Source organism: Rhinoraja longicauda, chromosome 9, assembly GCF_053455715.1.
Source record: "Rhinoraja longicauda isolate Sanriku21f chromosome 9, sRhiLon1.1, whole genome shotgun sequence".
Classification (NCBI taxonomy): Eukaryota; Metazoa; Chordata; class Chondrichthyes; order Rajiformes; family Arhynchobatidae; genus Rhinoraja; species Rhinoraja longicauda.
This window is the reverse complement of record NC_135961.1, coordinates 27,698,011-27,718,830: the sequence shown is the minus strand read 5'-3', so window position 1 is coordinate 27,718,830 and position 20,820 is coordinate 27,698,011. Positions and strand designations below refer to the sequence as shown.

The window sequence follows — 20,820 nt, the reverse complement described above, 5'->3', positions numbered from 1 at the left end:
AAAAGTTGCTGTTTTAAAATGTTCAATTTATTTCTCTCTCTACAGATGCTGAAGTTAAAAAAAGGATCTTCTGATTGATGCTCTGTGCAAGTACTCTTCTTTACTAAACAGTTTATTAAAGTAACCAACAAAATGACCTGGTTCCCATAAAAAAATAATGATAATCAATGGGGAAATAGACACATTATTTTCAGTAAATGTTGATGATCAGTCCCATATTAATACGAAGATACAATGGTTGTACATTTGTACAAAACTTATCATATTATGGTCACTACCTCCTAATGGTTCCTTTACCTTGAGTTCCCTTATCAAATCTGGTTCATTACACAACACTAAATCCAGAATTGCCTTCTCCCTGGTAGGCTCCAGTACAAGCTGCTCTAAGAATCCATCTCGGAGGCACTCTACAAACTCCCTTTCTTGGGGTCCAGCACTAACCTGATTTTCCCAGTCTACCTGCATTTTGAAATCTCCCATACCACCATTACCTTTGTTACATGCCAATTTTAACTTCTGATGCAACTTGCACTCTATATCCAGGCTACTGTTTGGGGGCCTGTAGATAACTCCCATTAGGGTCTTTTTACCCGTACAATTCTCAGTTCTACCCACACTGACCCTACATCTTCTGATTCTAAGTCACCCCTCGCAAAGGAGTGAATTTCATTCCAACCAACAGAGCTATCCCACCCCCTCTGCTCACCTGTCTGTCTTTTCGATAGGACGTATCACCTTGAATATTCAGTTCCCAGCTCCGATCCTCTTGCAGCCATGTCTCTGTAATTCCCACATCATGCCGACCAATCTCTAACTGAGCCTCAAGCTCATTTGCTTTATTTCTTATACCGCGCATTCATATAGACCACTTTTAATTTGGTATTCACCTCCCCTCTCACACTGGTTCCTATCCCTTCTTGAACTTCCCTTCCCATTAATTTGGGTGTCTTTCATAACTTTTCCTGTACTCCCTTTCGCTTTAATTCCATCCTTGTACTTCTAATTTGACGACCACTCCCCCCACTATTTAGTTTAAACCCACCCGTGGTGTAGCACTAGCAAACCTGCCTGCCAGAATGATGGTTCCCCCTCCAGGTAAGGTGCATCCCGTCCATTTTGTAGGATATTCCAGTGGTCTATAAATCTAAATCCCTGCCCCCTGCATCAGTTCCTCAGCCACACATTCAGATCCCCTATCTCCCTGTTCCTGCCCTCACCAGCACGAGGTACTGGAACCAAACCAGAGATAACCACCTGAGAGATCCCCATGGAACGGCAGATGGAATTTAACATTTTATGAACAGGTACTCCAGGTCCAGGGAGCAGAATTAAGTTAAGACCATCACATCAGTGAAACAAAACGCAGATGCTGCTACCTTTCCCTTTGCCTAGGGACTCTCTACAGTCCATGTCATAAATAGAGAAACACTCAAGTTGTATAGCAGGAACAGGTCAGGGGTGAGCCTGGTTTAGTGAAGCAAAGAACACAGCAATCCCTGATCTATCTTTAAACTAACAGCTTTGTTCAAGCTTAGTGTACAAGGCTGAGAGATGACACGATAGAGGATGTGGTGTACCTCGACTTTCAGAAAGCCTTCGACAAGGTCCCACATAGGAGATTGGTGGGCAAAATTAGAGCACATGGTATTGGAGGTAGGGTACTGACATGGATAGAAAGTTGGTTGACAGACAGAAAGCAAAGAGTGGGGATAAATGGGTCCTTTTCAGAATGGCAGGCAGTGACTAGTGGGGTACCGCAAGGCTCGGTGTTGGGATCGCAGCTATTTACAATATACATCAATGACTTGGATGAAGGGATTAAAAGTACCATTAGCAAATTTGCCGATGATACAAAGCTAGGTGGCAGTGTGAACTGTGAGGAAGATGCTATGAGGTTGCAGGGTGACTTGGACAGGTTGTGTGAGTGGGCGGATGCATGGCAGATGCAGTTTAATGTAGATAAGTGTGAGGTTATCCACTTTGGTGGTAAGAATAGGAAGGCAGATTATTATTTGAATGGTGTCAAGTTAGGAAAAGGGGACATACAACGTGATCTGGGTGTCTTAGTGCATCAGTCACTGAAAGGAAGCATGCAGGTACAGCAGGCAGTGAAGAAAGCCAATGGAATGTTGGCCTTCATAACAAGAGGAGTTGAGTATAGGAGCAAAGTGGTCCTTCTGCAGTTGTACAGGGCCCTAGTGAGACCCCACCTGGAGTACTGTGTGCAGTTTTGTTCTCCAAATTTGAGGAAGGATATTCTTGCTATTGAGGGCGTGCAGCGTAGGTTTACTAGGTTAATTCCTGGAATGGCGGGACTGTCATATGTTGAAAGACTGGAGCGACTAGGTTTGTATACACTGGAATTTAGAAGGATGAGAGGGGATCTTATCGAAACGTATAAGATTATTAAGGGGTTGGACATGTTAGAGGCAGGAAACATGTTCCCAATGTTGGGGGAGTCCAGAACCAGGGGCCACAGTTTAAGAATAAGGGGTAGGCCATTTAGAACGGAGATGAGGAAAAACTTTTTTAGTCAGAGAGTTGTGAATCTGTGGAATTCTCTGCCTCAGAGGGCAGTGGAGGCCAATTCTCTGAATACATTCAAGAGAGAGCTAGATAGAGCTCTTAAGGATAGCAGAGTCAGGGGGTATGGGGAGAAAGCAGGAACGGGGTACTGATTGAGAATGATCAGCCATGATCACATTGAATGGCGGTGCTGGCTCGAAGGGCCGAATGGCCTACTCCTGCACCTATTGTCTATTGTCTATAGTCATTGAGTGATGCAGTATGGAAACAGTCCCTTCGGCCCAACTTGCCCACGCCGGCCAACATGACCCAGATACAATAGTCCCACCTGCCTGTGTTTGGTTCATATCCTTCCAAAATGGTCCTATCCATGTACCTGTCAAACTGTTTCTTAAACGTTGGGCGAGTCCCAGCATCAACTATCTCCTCTGGCAGCTTGTTCCATATACCCACCACCCTTTGTGTGAAAAAGTTACCCCTCAGATTCCTATTAAATCCTTTCCCCTTCACCCTGAACCTATGTCCTCTGGTCCCCGATTTCCCTACTCTGGGCAAGGGATTCTGTGCATCTACCCGATTTATTCCTCTCATGATTTTATACACCTCTATAAGATCACCCCTGATCCTCCTGTGCTCCAATGAATAGAGACCCAGCCTACACACTAGTCTGGCAACATCCTCGTAAATCTTCTCTGAACACTTTCAAGTGTGACAATATCTTTCCTATAACATGGTGCCCAGAACTGAACTGGCTGAAGATATCAGCCTCAGATTTCAGTCTCAGGTTTGTCAAGGAAACAAGGATGTTTGTGGATCTGTCTCCGCCTTCTGTTAGCTTCTGAGGTCTTCACCACAATCTATATGGTGGTACTGCAGGGATTTAATTGTGGGGTGGCATGAATCTGTCTGTTGCACACTGCTTCTGCTCTTCAACACAACTGTAAGTCCTACGTTGTTGCACCTCAATTTTTACATATGTCTTGTGATGCTCCTGGGGTAGCCTTCTACTCTTATTACTGAAAGGGGTTGGCTTCCTAGCTTGTGGCTCTTGCTGCAGTGAGGAATAGCCAGGCTCTGTTTGGAGATTATGGCGCCCCAGTAATAATCCGTTCTATTCCAAATCGGTAATTGGGGTCCTTTGTGTATATTTGAATGCAACATGCATGTTAAGACAACTCCCTCAAGAAGAATACTGGTCAAGGTTGTAACATAAATTGTGCACTAAGCAATTCTCAGCTGCTGCCACCCGATTCTTTTCCCATTACAAATGCTGTCAACATTTCTAATCAAGAATTCAAGGGCAATATATACAAGTGTGCATCACGCACAAGGAGTTTAATATATTAACTTGGAATTCGCGTTGAAATGTTCACATGCCCTCTGTAACAGGCGCCAGATTTGGAATTCCTACTTATGCACAGATGAACACAATGGCCCCCAACTCACTGGGAGCAAGGTTGCCAGTTTTCCCAACTATGCTCTTATGTGTAACTTTCAATTGGAGTCCAGGTAGAGTGCAGCATTGTGGAAATACCCCAGCAACCTCCTCTTCACATTCCCACACTGCCCTTTCTGTCCTGGGCCTCCTCCATTGCCAGAGTGGAGCCACAAGCACACTGGAGGAACAACACTTCATCATTTACTTCAGTAGATTAAAACATTGTATAAACATTGAATTCTCCAATTTTAAGTAACTACATAACCCCTCCTCTACTTCCCCCACATAACCCCTCTCTCTCTCGTGCTCATCTAGACTCATACCCCTTTCTCCCCTCCCCCTCCACTTATATTCCTTACTCTGGCTTCACAATTCGCAACTCTTCGATTCTTTTGTCTCATACCTTCTGTCTTTTTTATCTTTGTCCAGCCATCTGCCCATCAAACCCCCTCCCCTCAGTTTTTATCAACCTATTACCTGCCAGGCTTGGTCCTGTCTCTCCTCTCTTCCAGCTTTCTGCCCACTCACAATTAGTCTGAAGAAGGAACCTAACCCGAAACGTCACCCATTCCTTCTCTCCATAGATATTGCCTGTCCCGCTGAGTTACTCCAGCATTTTGTATCTATTTAGGGTTTGTAGGTTAATTGGTCTCTATAAACTGTCCCTAATGCGTCGGGAGTGGACGAGAAAGTGGTTTAACATAGAACTATCGTATGGATGATCAATGTTTGCTATGGACTCAGTGGGCATTGGGGCCGTTTCCATGCTGTATTTCGAAACAAAACTTTAAATCTAGTGTTGTTAATGTTGTAAGTATGAGGATTCAAAACCCAGTTCATAATCAAGTATTATAAATTAATTCAGATAGACAAAAATACCAACCTAGATTGCTTTCAGAACATCCCTGAGTACTTTATAGTCAATGAAATATTTTTGAACTTTAGGTTAGTTTAGAGATGGAGAGTGGAAACAGGCCTTTTAGTCCATCGAGTTTGCACTGACCAGACTAGTACTATCCTCCACACGAGGGAAAATTACACTAATACAATCCTCCACACTAGGGACAATTTACAAAAGCCAATCAACCTACAAATCTGCACATCTTTGGATTGTGGGAGAAAACTGGAACACCCGGAGAAACCCACATGGTCACAGGGAGAACGTACAAACTGCACAGTTCGTCAGGATCGAACCTTGGTCTCTGGCACTGTGAGGCAGCAACTCTACCGCTGCGTCACCATGCCACCCGGTGAATACATTGCTGCATTTTGGCAAATACAGCAGCCATTTTGTGCACCACAAACTCACACAAACAGCAAGATGAAAAATACATTTTGGAAATATCGATTGAGAGATAAACATGGACTCTGCTTCCCGGCTCTTCAATGAACTATGGATCTGTTCACCACCATTCCTCAGTGAAACATCTCCCCTGGAGATGGCACCTCCAACAGTGCAGCAATTCCCCAGCACTGCACGAGTCAGCCCTGATTTTTTTCTCTCTCGTCTGATTGTGATATGTCAGCTACAAAGCATTATAGTGTCAATATTATGTGTCAGTACGTAATTGTATACTTTAAAAAAATTGTAAACATCAGATTTTTATGCTACTTATTTTCATATTATCTGAAAACTAATCTGAAGGATACTAATTTGAAATTGTGTCCTTCTGTTTACCAGGAATTATTAGGTGATTGGTTTTATATCCTTAAAATCAGTATTGCTGAATGCAAACTAATTTGTGCATATTTAATTGTCCAATTCAAATATTAATATTTAAGCTATCATATTTTTATTATGTTCCCTAGGAACTCATTAGTGATTTTTTAAAGCAGAAACTAATTGTAAGCCATTTCCAACATTATTCCTTGGAACAAATGCCCTTTGAGAGCAGAATGGGCTGGAGGCAAAGAATTTTGATTCAAGCTTTGGGTTACTGGATAAATAACAAAAAAAACAAGAGATCTAATACAGTAGGGGAATATGGGATTAATTTTGAAAATGCCTGATTAGTGCATTTCTACCCTCCAATAATTGCCTTTTGTTTTCCCTAGGCTTTTACTTTATTAGAGTTTGGCATCTGTATTGGTCTGCAAAATCTGTCACTCAACACAAGCAGCTGGGTTGTGCTATGGAGAGGCCACTACTGGAATTCTTAAGGGATGCACTGTTAGACAAAGCAATATAGTAGGCATGCAAATCTCTGCTGCTTCTGTACAATTTACTTTTATTTAAATTCCCCATGAACTTTTTAATTTTTCTGCTCACATCATCATTCCAATTTGATCTGATGAATGAACTTGCTTTTTGAAATATTGCAACTTAATTTGTATATGTGTCCTCAATGATACAAAAATTAGCATAACAGGCAAACCTCTATTTTTATGAGAATACAGTTCTTGCCCATCTTGTGTTTCTACACAAAAAGAAAAATGCATTTCTGTCCATTACATGAGGAAAAAAAAGTATTATTAATCATATCTGTATACATGATAATCTATATTACTGGTTCAGAACATGGGTGTGTATTTTATTTCAAACAAACAAACAAGGTTATGTAACATAAATGCCGATTGTGTTCCACATGAGCCAATTAGAGTGTTTAGTTTAGTGAAACATGCCCTTCGGCCCACCAAGTCCGCACCGACCAGCGATCCTCGCACATTAACACTACTCTGCACACACTGGGGACAATTTTACATTTACACAAAGCCAATTAGCCCACAAACCTGTACATCTTTGGAGTGTGGGAGGAAACCGAAGATCTCAGATAAACCCACGCAGGTCATGGAGAGAACATACACACTCCGTACAGACAAGCACCCATAGCCAGGATCGAACCCGGGTCTCTGGCGTCGTATGTGCTATAAGGCAGCAACTCTATATATACAAATGCCCGTACTATTTTCCCTCATTGACAAATTGTTCATAAAAAAGGCAATTACAAATTCAGACCTTTAAGTGTCTTTCTCAGATGCTCAGACATTCTTAACTGTTTGGGTTTCTGAATTTAGATCATTTACCAAAAAATATTCAATTATCTCAAAATCTCCAAAAGGTAACAGCTCTGAATTTTAGCTGCTGCCATGTTAGATGCAAAAAAAAAAAAAGAAAATTAAGTTTTGTATTTTATAAAACTCGTATGAGATCCAAAGAAATCCTGTTTCTTGCACGATCAACTTCCATTACTTTAACTTCTACTCTTTCACCCGGACCAAGGCCTAGGCTTCGACGTCTTTTAGATGCAGGTAGCTTTGCTGCAGTAATGTAACGAATAGGGATCAGGCCAGATCTACCGACACCTATGTCCACAAAGACTCCGAAAAGAGTAGCGTTTTCCACTCTTCCAGTCAGAACAGTTCCGTTTCTTAAATCATCAAGAGAGACAATGTTTCTTTTAAAATCACGTTGTTCAAATCCTGCACAGGAACATAAAATAAGGCACATTAGAAACAATTTCTAGTCTTGTTTTAATTTGAAAAAATATATAGATTAGGGTATTCAGATGTACATATAAAAAGGTGGGGCTATTTGAAATGAAACTTTTTATTTTGCCACATAGTTTCATTGGTCATTTGGCTATGTAGTAAAATACAGTTTGTAAATCTACATCTCCCCCACACCTCCTAATGTTGAATATTTGAACATTACATATATGTACAGGAAAAATAAAGTATTCACAAAATATATTTTACTGAGTTGTGATGAGACTTGAGTTGGCTGCCATTATATCTTCAGTAAGGCATGGAGTCTCTTAATGACATCTGTCTAACTCTTGAGCACTGAACATGCTACCATCTGTGTACCATCTTCCTCACTTAAATAAAATGGGTGAACTTCAGAAATGGACAATGTTTGTCAATGGGAGCTTGCCATTTGGGAATGTGAAGGATTTAAATGATTGTGGCAGATTAAAGAATCAGATTGGCTTGCAATACATTTAATTGGAGAAATACATGTAAAACTGAATGATCCACTGCAGGAAGGAAGTAAAGCATTTATTTGAATTTTTCTCAATAATAGATTCTGGAGCTAATAAACATCGAAGCTCTCAACCTATAATGCAGAGGAAAGGGAGAAAGCATCAGATAGACTGTTTCCGCTCTGCTGCTGCCAACATCCTGCCCCCCCCCCCCCCCCCCCCCATCCCGACCAAACTCAGATCCTGGGAGGACAGGGCTTTCTCCATCGCTGCTCCCACCCTCTGGAACTCACTACCCCAAACCGTCAGAGACTCCTCCTCACTCACCACATTCAAAACCACTGAAATCTCACCTGTTCAGCACTGCCTTCAACCACTGACCGTTACCTCACCTTCTGTCTCCTTTTTCTGTTCGTTTACTTATTTATCTATTTATTTTCTTCACTATGTTCTAGTAATCCCTGTAAAGCGTCTTTGAGTGTTTGAAAAGCGCTATATAAATGTAATGCATTATTATTATTATTATTATTAATTGTGCTGGCTAATGGATAAATGTATGCCAGCATCCTAATGACAAGAACCCCTATGCTTAATTTCAGCTGTGCTATATTTATTATTTGATTATATTTTTACTTGGGCCAACAGATTATGTTTAACAATTCATTGAAAAGATGGTCTTTCTTTGTACTCAAGCATCATCCCACATGAAGCACAGAACCTACACTGTTGACCCAGCTAAGTGGTGAGACTGTTGCCAATCAGATGAACTGAGATTAAGGAAAATCGAAATTTAGCAACGTAAAAGTGGTCTTGCACAAGTTAGATATGGAGTGTCAGCTCTAAGGAAAGAGGCTCACAAGAACAGGGTGGAGTGGGTACCTACTATTGCAATTGAATTAGTACATGCCCTAAAGTTCAGTACTTGGCACACTGTTTTTAAACAATGTCTTTACCATGCAGGTAACCAAATAATTTACCAGACTAAATGTGTTTGCCATCGACAGTTAATAATACCAGTGTTGATGCTTTTGGTTTTCCAGCAACAGTTTAAAGATAACATGTTACCTCTGCATTCCCACATTCACCAAATGTGTTCCGTCACATATCTATAAATGCAATTACACCAGAATTGACATTGATGTGTACATAGTTAGAGGTTCATTACTTCCCAAGTAACTTTGTTTCTACTTTACTTTGGCCATTTTACTTTAGACTTACTGTGCGGAAACAGGTCCTTTGGCCGACTGGCCATCATCCCATGTACACTAACCTACAATCATCATCATAGCAGCTTAACAACTTTTGAAGAGAGCACATAAAAATAAGCTATGAGTAGGTGGCATTTATGCCAAAGGAGCATCGACATAGTGTGAGACCAGTATCAAACAAAAACTAGACTAGCCTTAGCAAAACAGCCGTCAGAAGATGGATATTCTGTAGGAAAGAACTGCAGATGCTGGTTTAAATCGAAGGTAGACACAAAATGCTAGAGTAACTCAGCGGGACAGGCAGCATCTCTGGAGAGGAATGGGTGATGTTTCAGGTCGAGACCGTTCTTCAGAAGAAAAGATTGTCTGAAGAAGAGTCTCGACCCGAAACGTCACCCATTCCTCTCCAGAGATGCTGCCTGACCCGCTGAGTTACTCCAGCATTTGTGTCTATGCTGGATATTCTGTGGTATGTGACTGGCCTCCGGATGTCCCAAAGCCTGTCAGGGACACGGTGGAGTTCTCCCCTCCTCCTGGATGAGTGCGGCACCAATAACACTTGAGAAACCCAACATCATTCAGGACAAAGCAACCCCTGCTTGATTGGCATACTAAATATAATTTTAAACATTGATAGCCTTCATCAATAGCTAATTGCAGCTACAGCATGTACTTTGTGCAAAATGCACTGGTTATTTGTCTAGGCTACTGCAACATTAGGACCTGAATTTGCAACCTCACCACCAAATATTCTGGCAGCAAGCCCGTGGGAACATTGCCACCTACAGGTTCCTCTCCAAGACAAACAACGTCCTGATTTCGAAGTATACCTCTGTTCCCTTGAACTTCCTTCCCAACAGCTCTGTTTCACTAGCTGGACCTCAATAATCCAAGGTGGCAACTCACTATCACCTTTTCATGGACAAAAATATTTGGACAACAAATACTGGCCTTGCCAGTGATGGGCACAGCCTAGTAATAAATAAATTCTTTAAAACTATGGAGATGCATCCTTCAAAGTCCAAAGTGACACGAAGCAAATGAGAAATGATTAAATCGTAAAAGGACACAAAGTGCTGGAGTAACTCAGCGGGTCAGGCAGCATCACTGGAGAACATGGATGGGTGACATTTCTGATCGGGACCCTTCTTTGGATATGATGAAATCATTCTGGACTTGAGTCTAACAATTTTTTTAAACTTTCTTTGACTGAACTAAAGTAAATAAAAAGAGCAAAAATGTTTAAATTAGTCATTTGTTGCGTAATTTGAATTTCTGTAACTGCAGAACTGTAGCAAACAAAAAAGGGAGTGAGCTGAACAAAATTAAAATGGAATCGATACAGAATGAAATGCTGAGCTGGAGCAATCCAGTGAGGTGCTGTTTTGTATTGACTTTGGATTTCAATAAATATTCCACAATAAATGGTGGAGATATGCATTTCAATTCCTGGGAATTTTATTGTTATGATGAGCCACCCATCACATTCTGGTGATAATAATTTATTTCAATTTGCTTTTCAAAAAATGGTTAAAATCATTTATTTCCAGCAGCATCTACCTTCTATTTAACCTTGTTGTGCAATGACTTTATTCTTTAATCAATTTACCATCACTCAGGCATTAGGACTATTTGGCAAAAAAAGGAATAAACAACAATCTTTTATCCACTAAGATTTACTTCAAAACCAGTCATCTATTCGGATTGCACTTGGTCCAACTATGCCTTCTGTGCACACAACAGATTTGGCACATTATGCAAAAGATTGAGCACCTTCCAGATTGTAGTTGTGCTGCAGGACACTGCACACCTGTTGTTTTTGAATCAATAACTTCAGTTTAAACATACACTGATGAGCCAAAACATTATGACCACCTGCCTAATATGCTGTTGGTCCTCTGTATGCAGCCCCATAAGCAGCAGGGTGTGATGTACTCTGTATTGTGACACATCCCTCCCGTGACCACCATTAGAATTTTCTGTGACGTGCCACAGTAGACCTTCTGTCGGTTCGGACCAGACGGGATAGCCTTCGTTGACCTTGTGCATCGATGAGCCTTGGGCGCCCAACACCCTGTCACTGGTTTGTGGTTTGTCCCTCCTCGGACCACTGTCGGTAGGTACTCACCACTGCTGACCGGGAGCCCCCACAAGCCTTGCCGTTTCAGAGATGTTCTGACCCAGTCGTCTGGTCATAACAATTTGGCCCTTGTCAAAGTCGCTCAGGTCTTTACTCCTGCCCATTTCTCCTGCATCCAACACATCAACTTCAAGAATTGACTGTTCACTTGCTGCCTAATATATCCCACCCCTTGACAGGTGCTATTGTAACAAGATAATCACTGTCACCTGTCAGTGGTCATAATGTTTAGGCTCATCGGTGTATATATTTCACAGAAAACTGGGCTTTCACCCCATTGTGCAAATGTAATATCATATCATATCATATCATATATATACAGCCGGAAACAGGCCTTTTTGGCCCTCCAAGTCCGTGCCGCCCAGCGATCCCCGTACATTAACCCTATCCTACACCCACTAGGGACAATTTTTACATTTACCCAGCCAATTAACCTACATATAATCAATATGATGGTCACAAAACATCACTGTAATGATCTGAAAGCAAACTTGTTCCAGTGTATCTCTGCCATTACTTCCCAGAGCTGACACATGCTCATTAAAATAATTAAAATTATATAATAATCTGCAAAGACATCTGGTTTTGTAGGTTAATTGGCCTCTAATGTGTAGGGAGTGGGAAAACATAGAACCTTTGAATGGAACGTATTTATTCACAAAATGCTGGAGTAACTCAGCAGGTCAGGCAGCATCTTGGGAGAGAAGGAATGAGCGACGTTTCGGGTCGAGACCCTTCTTCAGACTGATGTCAGGGGAGCGGGACAAAGGAAGGATATAGGTGGAGACAGGAAGATAGAGGGAGATCTGGGAAGGGGGAGGGGAAGAGAGGGACAGAGGACCTATCTAAAGTTGGAGAAGTCGATGTTCATACCACCAGGCGAAATATGAGGTGCTGTTCCTCCAATTTCCGGTGGGCCTCACTATGGCACTGGAGGAGGCCCATGACAGAAAGGTCAGACTGGGAATGGGAGGGGGAGTTGAAGTGCTGGGCCACCGGGAGATTAGATTGGTTAATGCGGACCGAGTGCAGGTGTTGAGTGAAGCGATCGCAGAGCCTGCGTTTGGTTTCGCCGATGTAAATAAGTTGACATCTGGAGCAGCGGATGCAATAGATGAGGTTGGAGGAGGTGCAGGTGAACCTCTGTCTCACCTGGAAGGACTGTTTGGGTCCTTGGATGGAGTTGAGGGGGGAGGTAAAGGAACAGGTGTTGCATCTTGTGCGGTTGCAGTGGAAAGTGCCCGGGGAGGGGATGGTTTGGGTAGGAAGGGACGAGTGGACCAGGGAGTTACGGAGGGAACGGTCTCTGCGGAACGCAGAAAGAGGAGGGGATGGGAAGATATGGCCAGTGGTGGGGTCCCGTTGTAGGTGACTGAAATGTTGGCGGATGATTTGTTGGATACGCTGGCTGGTGGGGTGGAAGGTGAGAACGAGGGGGATTCTGTCCTTGTTACGAGTGGGGGGAGGGGGAGCAAGAGCGGAGCTGCGGGATGTAGAAGAGACCCTAGTGAGAGCCTCATCTATAATGGAAGAGGGGAAACCCCGTTTCCTGAAGAATGAGGACATCTCTGATACCCTAGTGTGAAACACCTCATCCCGGGCCCAGATGCGGTGTAGACGGAGGATTTGGGAGTAGGGGATAGACTTTTTGCAGGAGACCGGGTGAGAAGAAGTGTAGTCCAGATAGCTGTGCGAATCAGTGGGTTTATAGTAGATGTCAGTCACTAGTCTGTCTCCTGTGATGGAGATGGTGAGGTTCAGAAACGGGAGGGAGATGTCGGAGATAGTCCAGGTATATTTAAGGGCAGGATGGAAATTGGAAGTGAAGTATATGAAGTCAGTGAGTTCTGCATGGGTACAAGAGGTAGCACCAATGCAGTTGTCCAACCTTTGAATGGATAATCGATGGTTGCTGGGCCGAAGGGCCTGTTTTCACGCTGTATCTGTAAAGAAAACTAATCTCTGGTTCAACGCAAATGATTTTACGACTGTACGAGTAAGTTTTGCCTCATTAGAAGCAAAAGATATATGCAAGTTAGCTAGCATTTTTAAATACAATGTCTTTTTGTCTTACGAAAGCAACAAATAAATAAAAACATTGACATGTGGAAGGATTCCGACCCGAAACGTCACTCATGCTTTTTCTCCAGAGATGATGCCTGACCCGTTGAGTTACTCCAGCACTTTGTGTCTATGCTCAGTATAAACCAGCATCTGCAGTTCATTTCTACAAATAAAACATCAAGTTTGATACATATGCATTATGAACATTGGCTTTATGAGAAGATCAGAATACAACTTTGTGTCAAGAGCTCAAGGCATTGATGTCTGTCTTCGGTGAGAGGTGACTTCAGAGATTTTGAAACTGATCCACATTCTAACTACTATAGGTTATGGATGAGGCTCTGGGAAATTTCTACTTGGCCTTATAAAAAAAACATAGCCTGCATCCCAGAGGAAAAAAACCCATCCTCCTGGGCAACTTTTCAATGCTAGGTCTGAGTGGATTGAAATATCTGGATTTCTGGTGTGATTAGTAAAAAAGAGTGGGAAAGCCAACTCCAATCGAGTGCTTTTCCTGAGCAAATGTTTGGAATATGATCTTGCCAAAACCAACATCAACTTTTGGCAGAAAGACAAGATTCTTAATTCAGCCATGGCATCTGTTAGAATGTGTCACCATCTCAAGGATGTCTACATCACTCATGCTATGGCAGATACTAAAGATTGCTGGGTTGGCCTTCACCTAATCTGCTCTATTATTTCCATCACTATGGCTTGCAAAACTGCAGAAGCATTGAAACAGTGCCACAAGAAAACCAATATCAAAGGTCTGAAGGGACATGCAGACAAAGCACATCTTTGTGAATGTCTCACAGATAACTTAATTCCAAGCAAACTTAGAGCCATCGAGCATTCACACTGCCTGGACTTTCTCTGAACTCCACCGTAATTGAATTTTTGAAGAGCCTCATAGCTACTCTCGCAGAAGAGAACGAGATTTGATGAGGAAGCTCAGCAGATCCAGCAAACTCCATCAAACCCAAAGGGGTTTAAAATAGCTCTTCGGGCATCTCAAGATCCACATCGAACAAAAAACTTGTGAACTATGCAACAGAAGGTGAGTGGAATGAAAATTGAAAATCCAGAAAATAGCTGATAACTGAACGTAATTTCCTCTCTACAAACAAAGCTAGGCTCAAACAGTTAAGGTCTCCTCCATTTCAAGAGCCAGGAATGGAGGACAACTTATCAAAGGCAGTGAAACAGTCAGCACCTTCAACAAGGAATACTTAAGAACCATTTGAGATCTTATTCTTGACATAAATGTCCTTCACTCCATTCTCCCACATGTATTTGATCCAGTCACCCTGACACTGACTCGAGGTTGGAAAGACTGATTTCAAACTGATGCTAAAGAAGAATAATCTTAGAAAGGATAGAGGGAATACAATGAACGTTTATCTGGGATAGGGAAGATCATCCAATGTGGAAAGACTAGGCAGGATGAACTATTTCTCTCTTTAGTTTATTATTGTCACATGTACTGAGGTACAGTGAAAAGATTTTTGTTGTGACCTGTCCAGTCGAAGAAAAGACTATATGTGATTACAATCAAGTCGTCAACAGTGTACAGATGGAGGATAAAGGGTATAATTTTTAGTGAAAAATAAAGTCCGATAAAGTTCAATTAAAGATAGTTCAAAGGTCTCCAATGAGGTCGATGGGAGGTCAAACCAGCAATCTAGCTGGTGAGAGGACAGTTCAGGGCAGGGGAGGGCAATAAATCTGACGGGATTATACTACAGACCTTCCAATGACCAGCAAGAGATAGAGGAACAGATATGTAAAAAGATTATGGAACGCTGTAAAAGCAACAAGGCTATCGTATTGGCTTACTTTAACTTCTCCAATATTGTTGAGGACTTCTTGAGTGCAGGAGGCCGAAACTGGGCAGAATTTATTAGGTGTATCCATGAGGGTTTTATGAAACGGTTTGTGAATAGTCCAACTAGAGGAGAGACCATACTGGACCTTGTGCTGGGAAGAAAGCCTGACCAGGTGACTGGTGTTTCAGTGGAAGAACATTTTGGAAGCAGTGATCATAACTCCTTACATTGAAAGAGCGTTATGAATAAGGATAAGCCTGGACCTTGGGGGAAAGTAATACATTGGGGAGGGGCAAATTCCAACATTATTAGGCAGATGGTTGGGAGATTAAATTTGGAATAGCTGCGATTGGATAAATCCACATCTGACATGTGGGAGTCATTTAAAGACCAGCTGCCTAGAGTTCAGTGTCAGCATGTTCCAGTAATTGGGGCAAGGATCACAGATACTTACATATATTTGCTTAAGGTATAAATAATTGCCATAGTACTTGATCAACTCAAGGCTGTTGTTGGAAGTCGTTACCTGCTCGAATGTCATAGTCGCGAGGCTGCTTTAGTCCATCAATAATCATCTGAAGTGTTGGCACTGTTGTATCATGTTTTTGAGCTAAAGTATCGACTGAATTGTTTCTCAATGCTGCGTTCACACTATTCTGCATAGCAGAGCTCCCAATGTCACACAGGTTTCCATCAATGAAGGACAAGAACCTGAAATAGGTAAAAGGAAAATTAGAAACACAGTATAGCAAAACAAAATTAAATGCTGTTGCTGCACAAAACCTGTTCAAAATGTTTAACTATTTTTCAATATGCATCCTTTCCACCACAATTAACAATGTTTCATGACTGGCAGCCTGGGGTCACCAAAAATCTCTTGTGTTGTCACAAAAACATTCTATGTTAATATCTCACCACAGAGTCACCTGTGAAAATAATTATTTATCTAAAAAAAACTAGGAACAGCTGGTGTGTTCATTTTATTTTGCACAAATGTTACTGATTATGAAATAAATGAAACATTTAACATCGAAGGGCCGAATGGCCTCCGCCTCCACCTATTTTCTATTTAGCTGGATTAAAAGCCCGGAAACGGAAGCAGATAAAATACAGAAAGTTGGATCCATGACTAAAGTCTTCTGGACCTTCCCTTCCTAAATACACTCTCATTGTTGGGAATAAGATACAGCATTTCCTTTGGTCTCATGTTCTTCTTTCTCAGTCACAGCATTTCTCTCTTCTCACAGACTGCAGAATTTATATATCTGAACATACTGACAATATGTAAAAGTCACCAATATCATTCTTTGTCATTAATTTTCCAAATGATGGTATTCTGTCTTGCTAATTGCCTGCTAACCCTAGATGTTGGCCTGTAGTGATTTTAAGACAGGAAAACAAGGTCCGTTCCAACCTCTTACCATTTAAAACATAATAAGAAAATTGCACCCATCTCACCCTTTCCACCTCCCACCCACCAATGTTCCACTTACACTGATGAGCCAAAACATTATGACCACGCGGTAATATAATGTTGGTCCTCCATGTGCCGCCAAAACAGCGCCGACCCGCCGAGGCATGGATTCTACAAGACCCCTGAAGGTGTCCTGTGGTATCTGGCACCAAAACATTAACAGCAGATCCTTCAAGTCCTGTAAGCAAGATGGAGCTGCCGTGGATTGGACTTGTCGATCCAGCACATCCCACAGATGCTCAATCAGATTGAGATCTGGAGAAATTGGAGGTCAGGGCAATACCGTGAACACTTCATCATGTTCCTCAAACCAACCTCGAACAATGTGTGCAGTGTGGCAGAGCGCATTATCCTGTTGAAAGAGGCCACTGCCAACAGGAAATACCATTGCCATGAAGGGGTGTGCCTGGTCTGCAACGATGTTTAGGTAGGCGACACGTGTCAAATTGACGTCCACATGAATGACCAGACCCAGGGTTTCCCAGTAGAACATTGCCCAGAGCATCACACTCCCTCCGCCGGCTTGTCGTCTTCCCACTGTGCATCCTGGTGCCATCACTTCCCCCAAGTAAAGGGCGCACATATACACGGTCATCCACGTGATCTAAAAGAAAACGGGACTCATCGGACTAGGCGACCTTCTTCCACTGCGCCAAGGTCCAGTTCCGACACTCGCATGCCCAATGTAGGCGCTTTCGACGGTGGCAGGGGTCATCATGGGCACTGACCGGTCTGCAGCCACGCAGCCCCATACGCAGCAGGGTACGATGCACTGTGTATTGTGACACATTCCTCCCGTGACCACCATTAAAATTTTCTGTGACTTATGCCACAGTAGACCTTCTGACGGACCAGACGGGATAGCCTTCGCCGCCCTCACGCATTGATAGACAATAGGTTCAGGAGTAGACCATTCGGCCCTTCGGGCCAGCACCTCCATTCAATGTGATCATGGCTGATCATTCACAATCAGTACCCCATTCCTGCTTTCTCCCCATACTCCCTGACTCCACTATCTTTAAGAGCTCTATCTAGCTCTCTCTTTAAAGCATCCAGAGAATTGACCTCCACTGCCTTCTGAGGCAGAGAATTCCACAGATTTACAACTCTCTGACTGAAAAAGGTTTTCCTCATCTCCGTTCTAAACAGCCTACCCTTTGTTCTTAAACTGTGGTCCCTGGTTCTGGACTCCCCCAACATTGGGAACATGTTTCCTGCCTCTGTGTCCAATCCCTTAATTATCTTATATGTTTCAATAAGACTCCCTCTCATCCTTCTAAATTCCAGTGTATACAAGCCCAGTCGCTCCAGTCTTTCAACATACGACAGTTCCGCCATTCCAGGAATTAACCTAGTAAACCTACGCTGCACGCCCTCAATAGCAAGAATGTCCTTCCTCAAATTTGGAGACCAAAACTGCACACAGTACTCCAGGTGTGGTCTCACTAGGGCCCTGTACAACTGCAGAAGGACCTCTTTGCTCCTATACTCAACTCCTCTTGTCAAAGGTCAACATGCCATTAGCTTTCTTCACTGCCTGCTGTACCTGCATGCTAACTTTAAGTGACTGATGAACAAGGACACCCAGATCTCTTTGTACTTCCCCATTTCCTAACTTGACACCATTAAGATAATAATCTACCTTCCTGTTCTTACCACCAAAGTGGATAACCTCACATTTATCCACATTAAACTGCATCTGCCATGCATCTGCTCACTCACACAACCTGTCCAAGTCACCCTGCATCTTCATAGCATCCTCCTCACAGTTCACACTGCCACCCAGCTTTGTGTCATCCGCAAATTTGCTAATGTTACTTTTAATCCCTTCATCTAAGTCATTAATGTATAAATAGCTGCGGTCCCAGGACCGAGCATTGCGGTACCCCACTAGTCACTGCCTGCCATTCTGAAAGGGACCCGTTAATCCAATTGCCAACCAATTTTCTATCCATGTCAGCACCCTACCCCCAATACCATGTGCTCTAATCTTGCCCACTAATCTCCTATGTGGGACCTTATCAAAGGCTTTCTGAAAGTCCAGGTACACTACATCCACTGGCTCTCCCTTGTCCATTTTCCTAGATACATCCTCAAAAAATTCCAGAAGATTAGTCAAGCATGATTTCCCCTTCATAAATCTATGCTGACTCGGAATGATCCTGTTACTGCTATCCAAATGTTCCGCAATTTCTTCTTTTATAATTGACTCCAGCATCTTCCCCACCACTGATGTCAGGTAAACTGGTCTATAACTTCCCGTTTTCTCTCTCCCTCCTTTCTTAAAAAGTGTGATAACATTAGCTATCCTCCAATCCCCATGAACTGATCCTGAATCTATAGAACATGGTAAAATGATCACCGATGCGTCCACGATTTCTAGAGCCACTTCCGTAAGTACCCTGGGATGCAGACCATCAGGCCCTGGGGATTTATCAGCCTTCAGTCCCATCAGTATACCCAACACCATTTCCTGCCTAATGTGAATTCCTTCAGTTCCTCCGTCACCCTAGGACCTCTGTCCACGGGTACTTCTGGGAGATTGTTGGTGATTCCTTAGTGAAGACAGATCCAAAGTACCTGTTCAACTCGTGTGCCATTTCCTTGTTCCCCATAATAAATTCACCTGCTTCTGTCTTTAAGGGACCCACATTTGTCTTAACTATTTTTTCCCTCCTCACATACCTAAAGATGCTTTTACTATCATCCTTTATATTCTTGGCTAGCTTACATTCGTACCTCATCTTTTCTTCTCATATTGCCTTTTTAGTTATCTTCTGTTGCTCTTTAAGAGTCCCAATCCTCTGGCTTCCTGCTCATCTTTGTTATGTTATACTTCTTCTCCTTTATTTTTATACTGTCCTTGACTTCCCTTGTCAGCCACGGTTGCCTCTTACTCCCCATAGAATTTTTCTTCCTCTTTGGAATGAACTGATCCTGCACTGATCTTGATGAGCCTTGGGCGCCCAACACCCTGTCACGGGTTTGTGGTTTGTCCCTCCTTGGACCTCTGTCGGTAGGTACTCACCACTGCTGTCCAGGAGCACCCCACGAGCCTTGCCATTTCAGAGATGCTCTGACCCAGTCGTCTGGACATAACAATTTGGCCCATGTCAAAGTCCCTCAGGTCTTTACTCCTGCCCATTTCTCCCGCATCCAACACTTCAACTTCAAGAACTGACTGTTCATTTGCTGCCTAATATATCTCACCCCTTGACAGGTGCCATTGTAACAAGATAATCAATATTCTTCACTTCACCTGTCAGTGGTACTAATGTTTTGGCACATCGGTGTATATTCCTCATTGGCTTTTCTAGTAATTTTTTTTACCAATACTCTTACCAATTACTTTTACTTCCTTATTTTTGTTGGATCTTTGGTTTTCCAGTTATCGCATCATCTGCAGTATCCTCATCGATCCTGTCCATTCACTCTTCCATAACTCCTCCATAAATCTGTGGTGGTTTGTCTTAATTAATCTCTTTTTTCCCCCCAAGTGACCATTAATGCTGTCCCAGGTCAATGTTTCTAAAAACCTTCCCACCACTGAGTTTGGATACTAACCAAATTTGTATGTTGACTTCCTAATTAAAAGTATTTTGATTCAAATATTTTGCTGTTTGAGGAATAATGTCAACATACTAGTAAATGAATCATTTCATAGAAAATTTAAATAAAAAAATTCCAGATGCTGAATATTTGAAAGAAAAACAGAAAATGCTTAAGTACACAGTATGTTAGGCAGCTTCTGTGGAAACAGAAAAATAGTAATTATTTATGTTGATAACTGGTTCAGATGTTAGGTATTGAACTGACAAGTTAACTATTTCTCCCTCCACAGATGCTGCCTGGCCTGTTATCAGCACCTATAGCTGCATAGGCTGGCTGGGGCTCATGTTGTCGACCTCCTCGTGGTGAGCCCTGTCAACTGACCTCAGTCAGGCGAACGACAAGAAACAGAGACAGCAGAAGCAGAAGCAGCTTCATAACTTCTGCTGCCTCAAACGCAAGAAGAAGATAGGCTGGCTTTCAAAACCAGCAGCGTGTCCATTCACATACTTTAGTGGAAAAGGTCACTTTGATGTCCTTAAAATACAAATGTCTCTGGAAAATGGACAAATTATCCTGCTGTATCTTTCCTGTTCACATTGCGTTTATAGTTTTGGTTATTTCATCCAAATTAGACATGGTATATCATAAACGTACGGGTTGTCTCAGTAT

General features: G+C 42.4%; 1 protein-coding gene across 1 annotated transcript in view; it reads right to left on the bottom strand.

Moving 5' to 3' along the window:
- Positions 1-6,184: 6,184 nt before the first annotated feature.
- srbd1 (S1 RNA binding domain 1) overlaps positions 6,185-20,820 on the bottom strand; it is a 210,512-nt gene continuing 195,876 nt past the window's right edge. Inside the window, exons 21-22 of the mRNA XM_078405828.1 lie at positions 15,652-15,836; positions 6,185-7,384 (exon numbers count right to left, since the gene is read on the bottom strand). Coding sequence (XP_078261954.1) covers positions 7,095-7,384; positions 15,652-15,836 — 475 coding nt within the window. The 3' untranslated portion in view covers positions 6,185-7,094. The remainder of the gene's footprint in view (positions 7,385-15,651; positions 15,837-20,820) is intronic.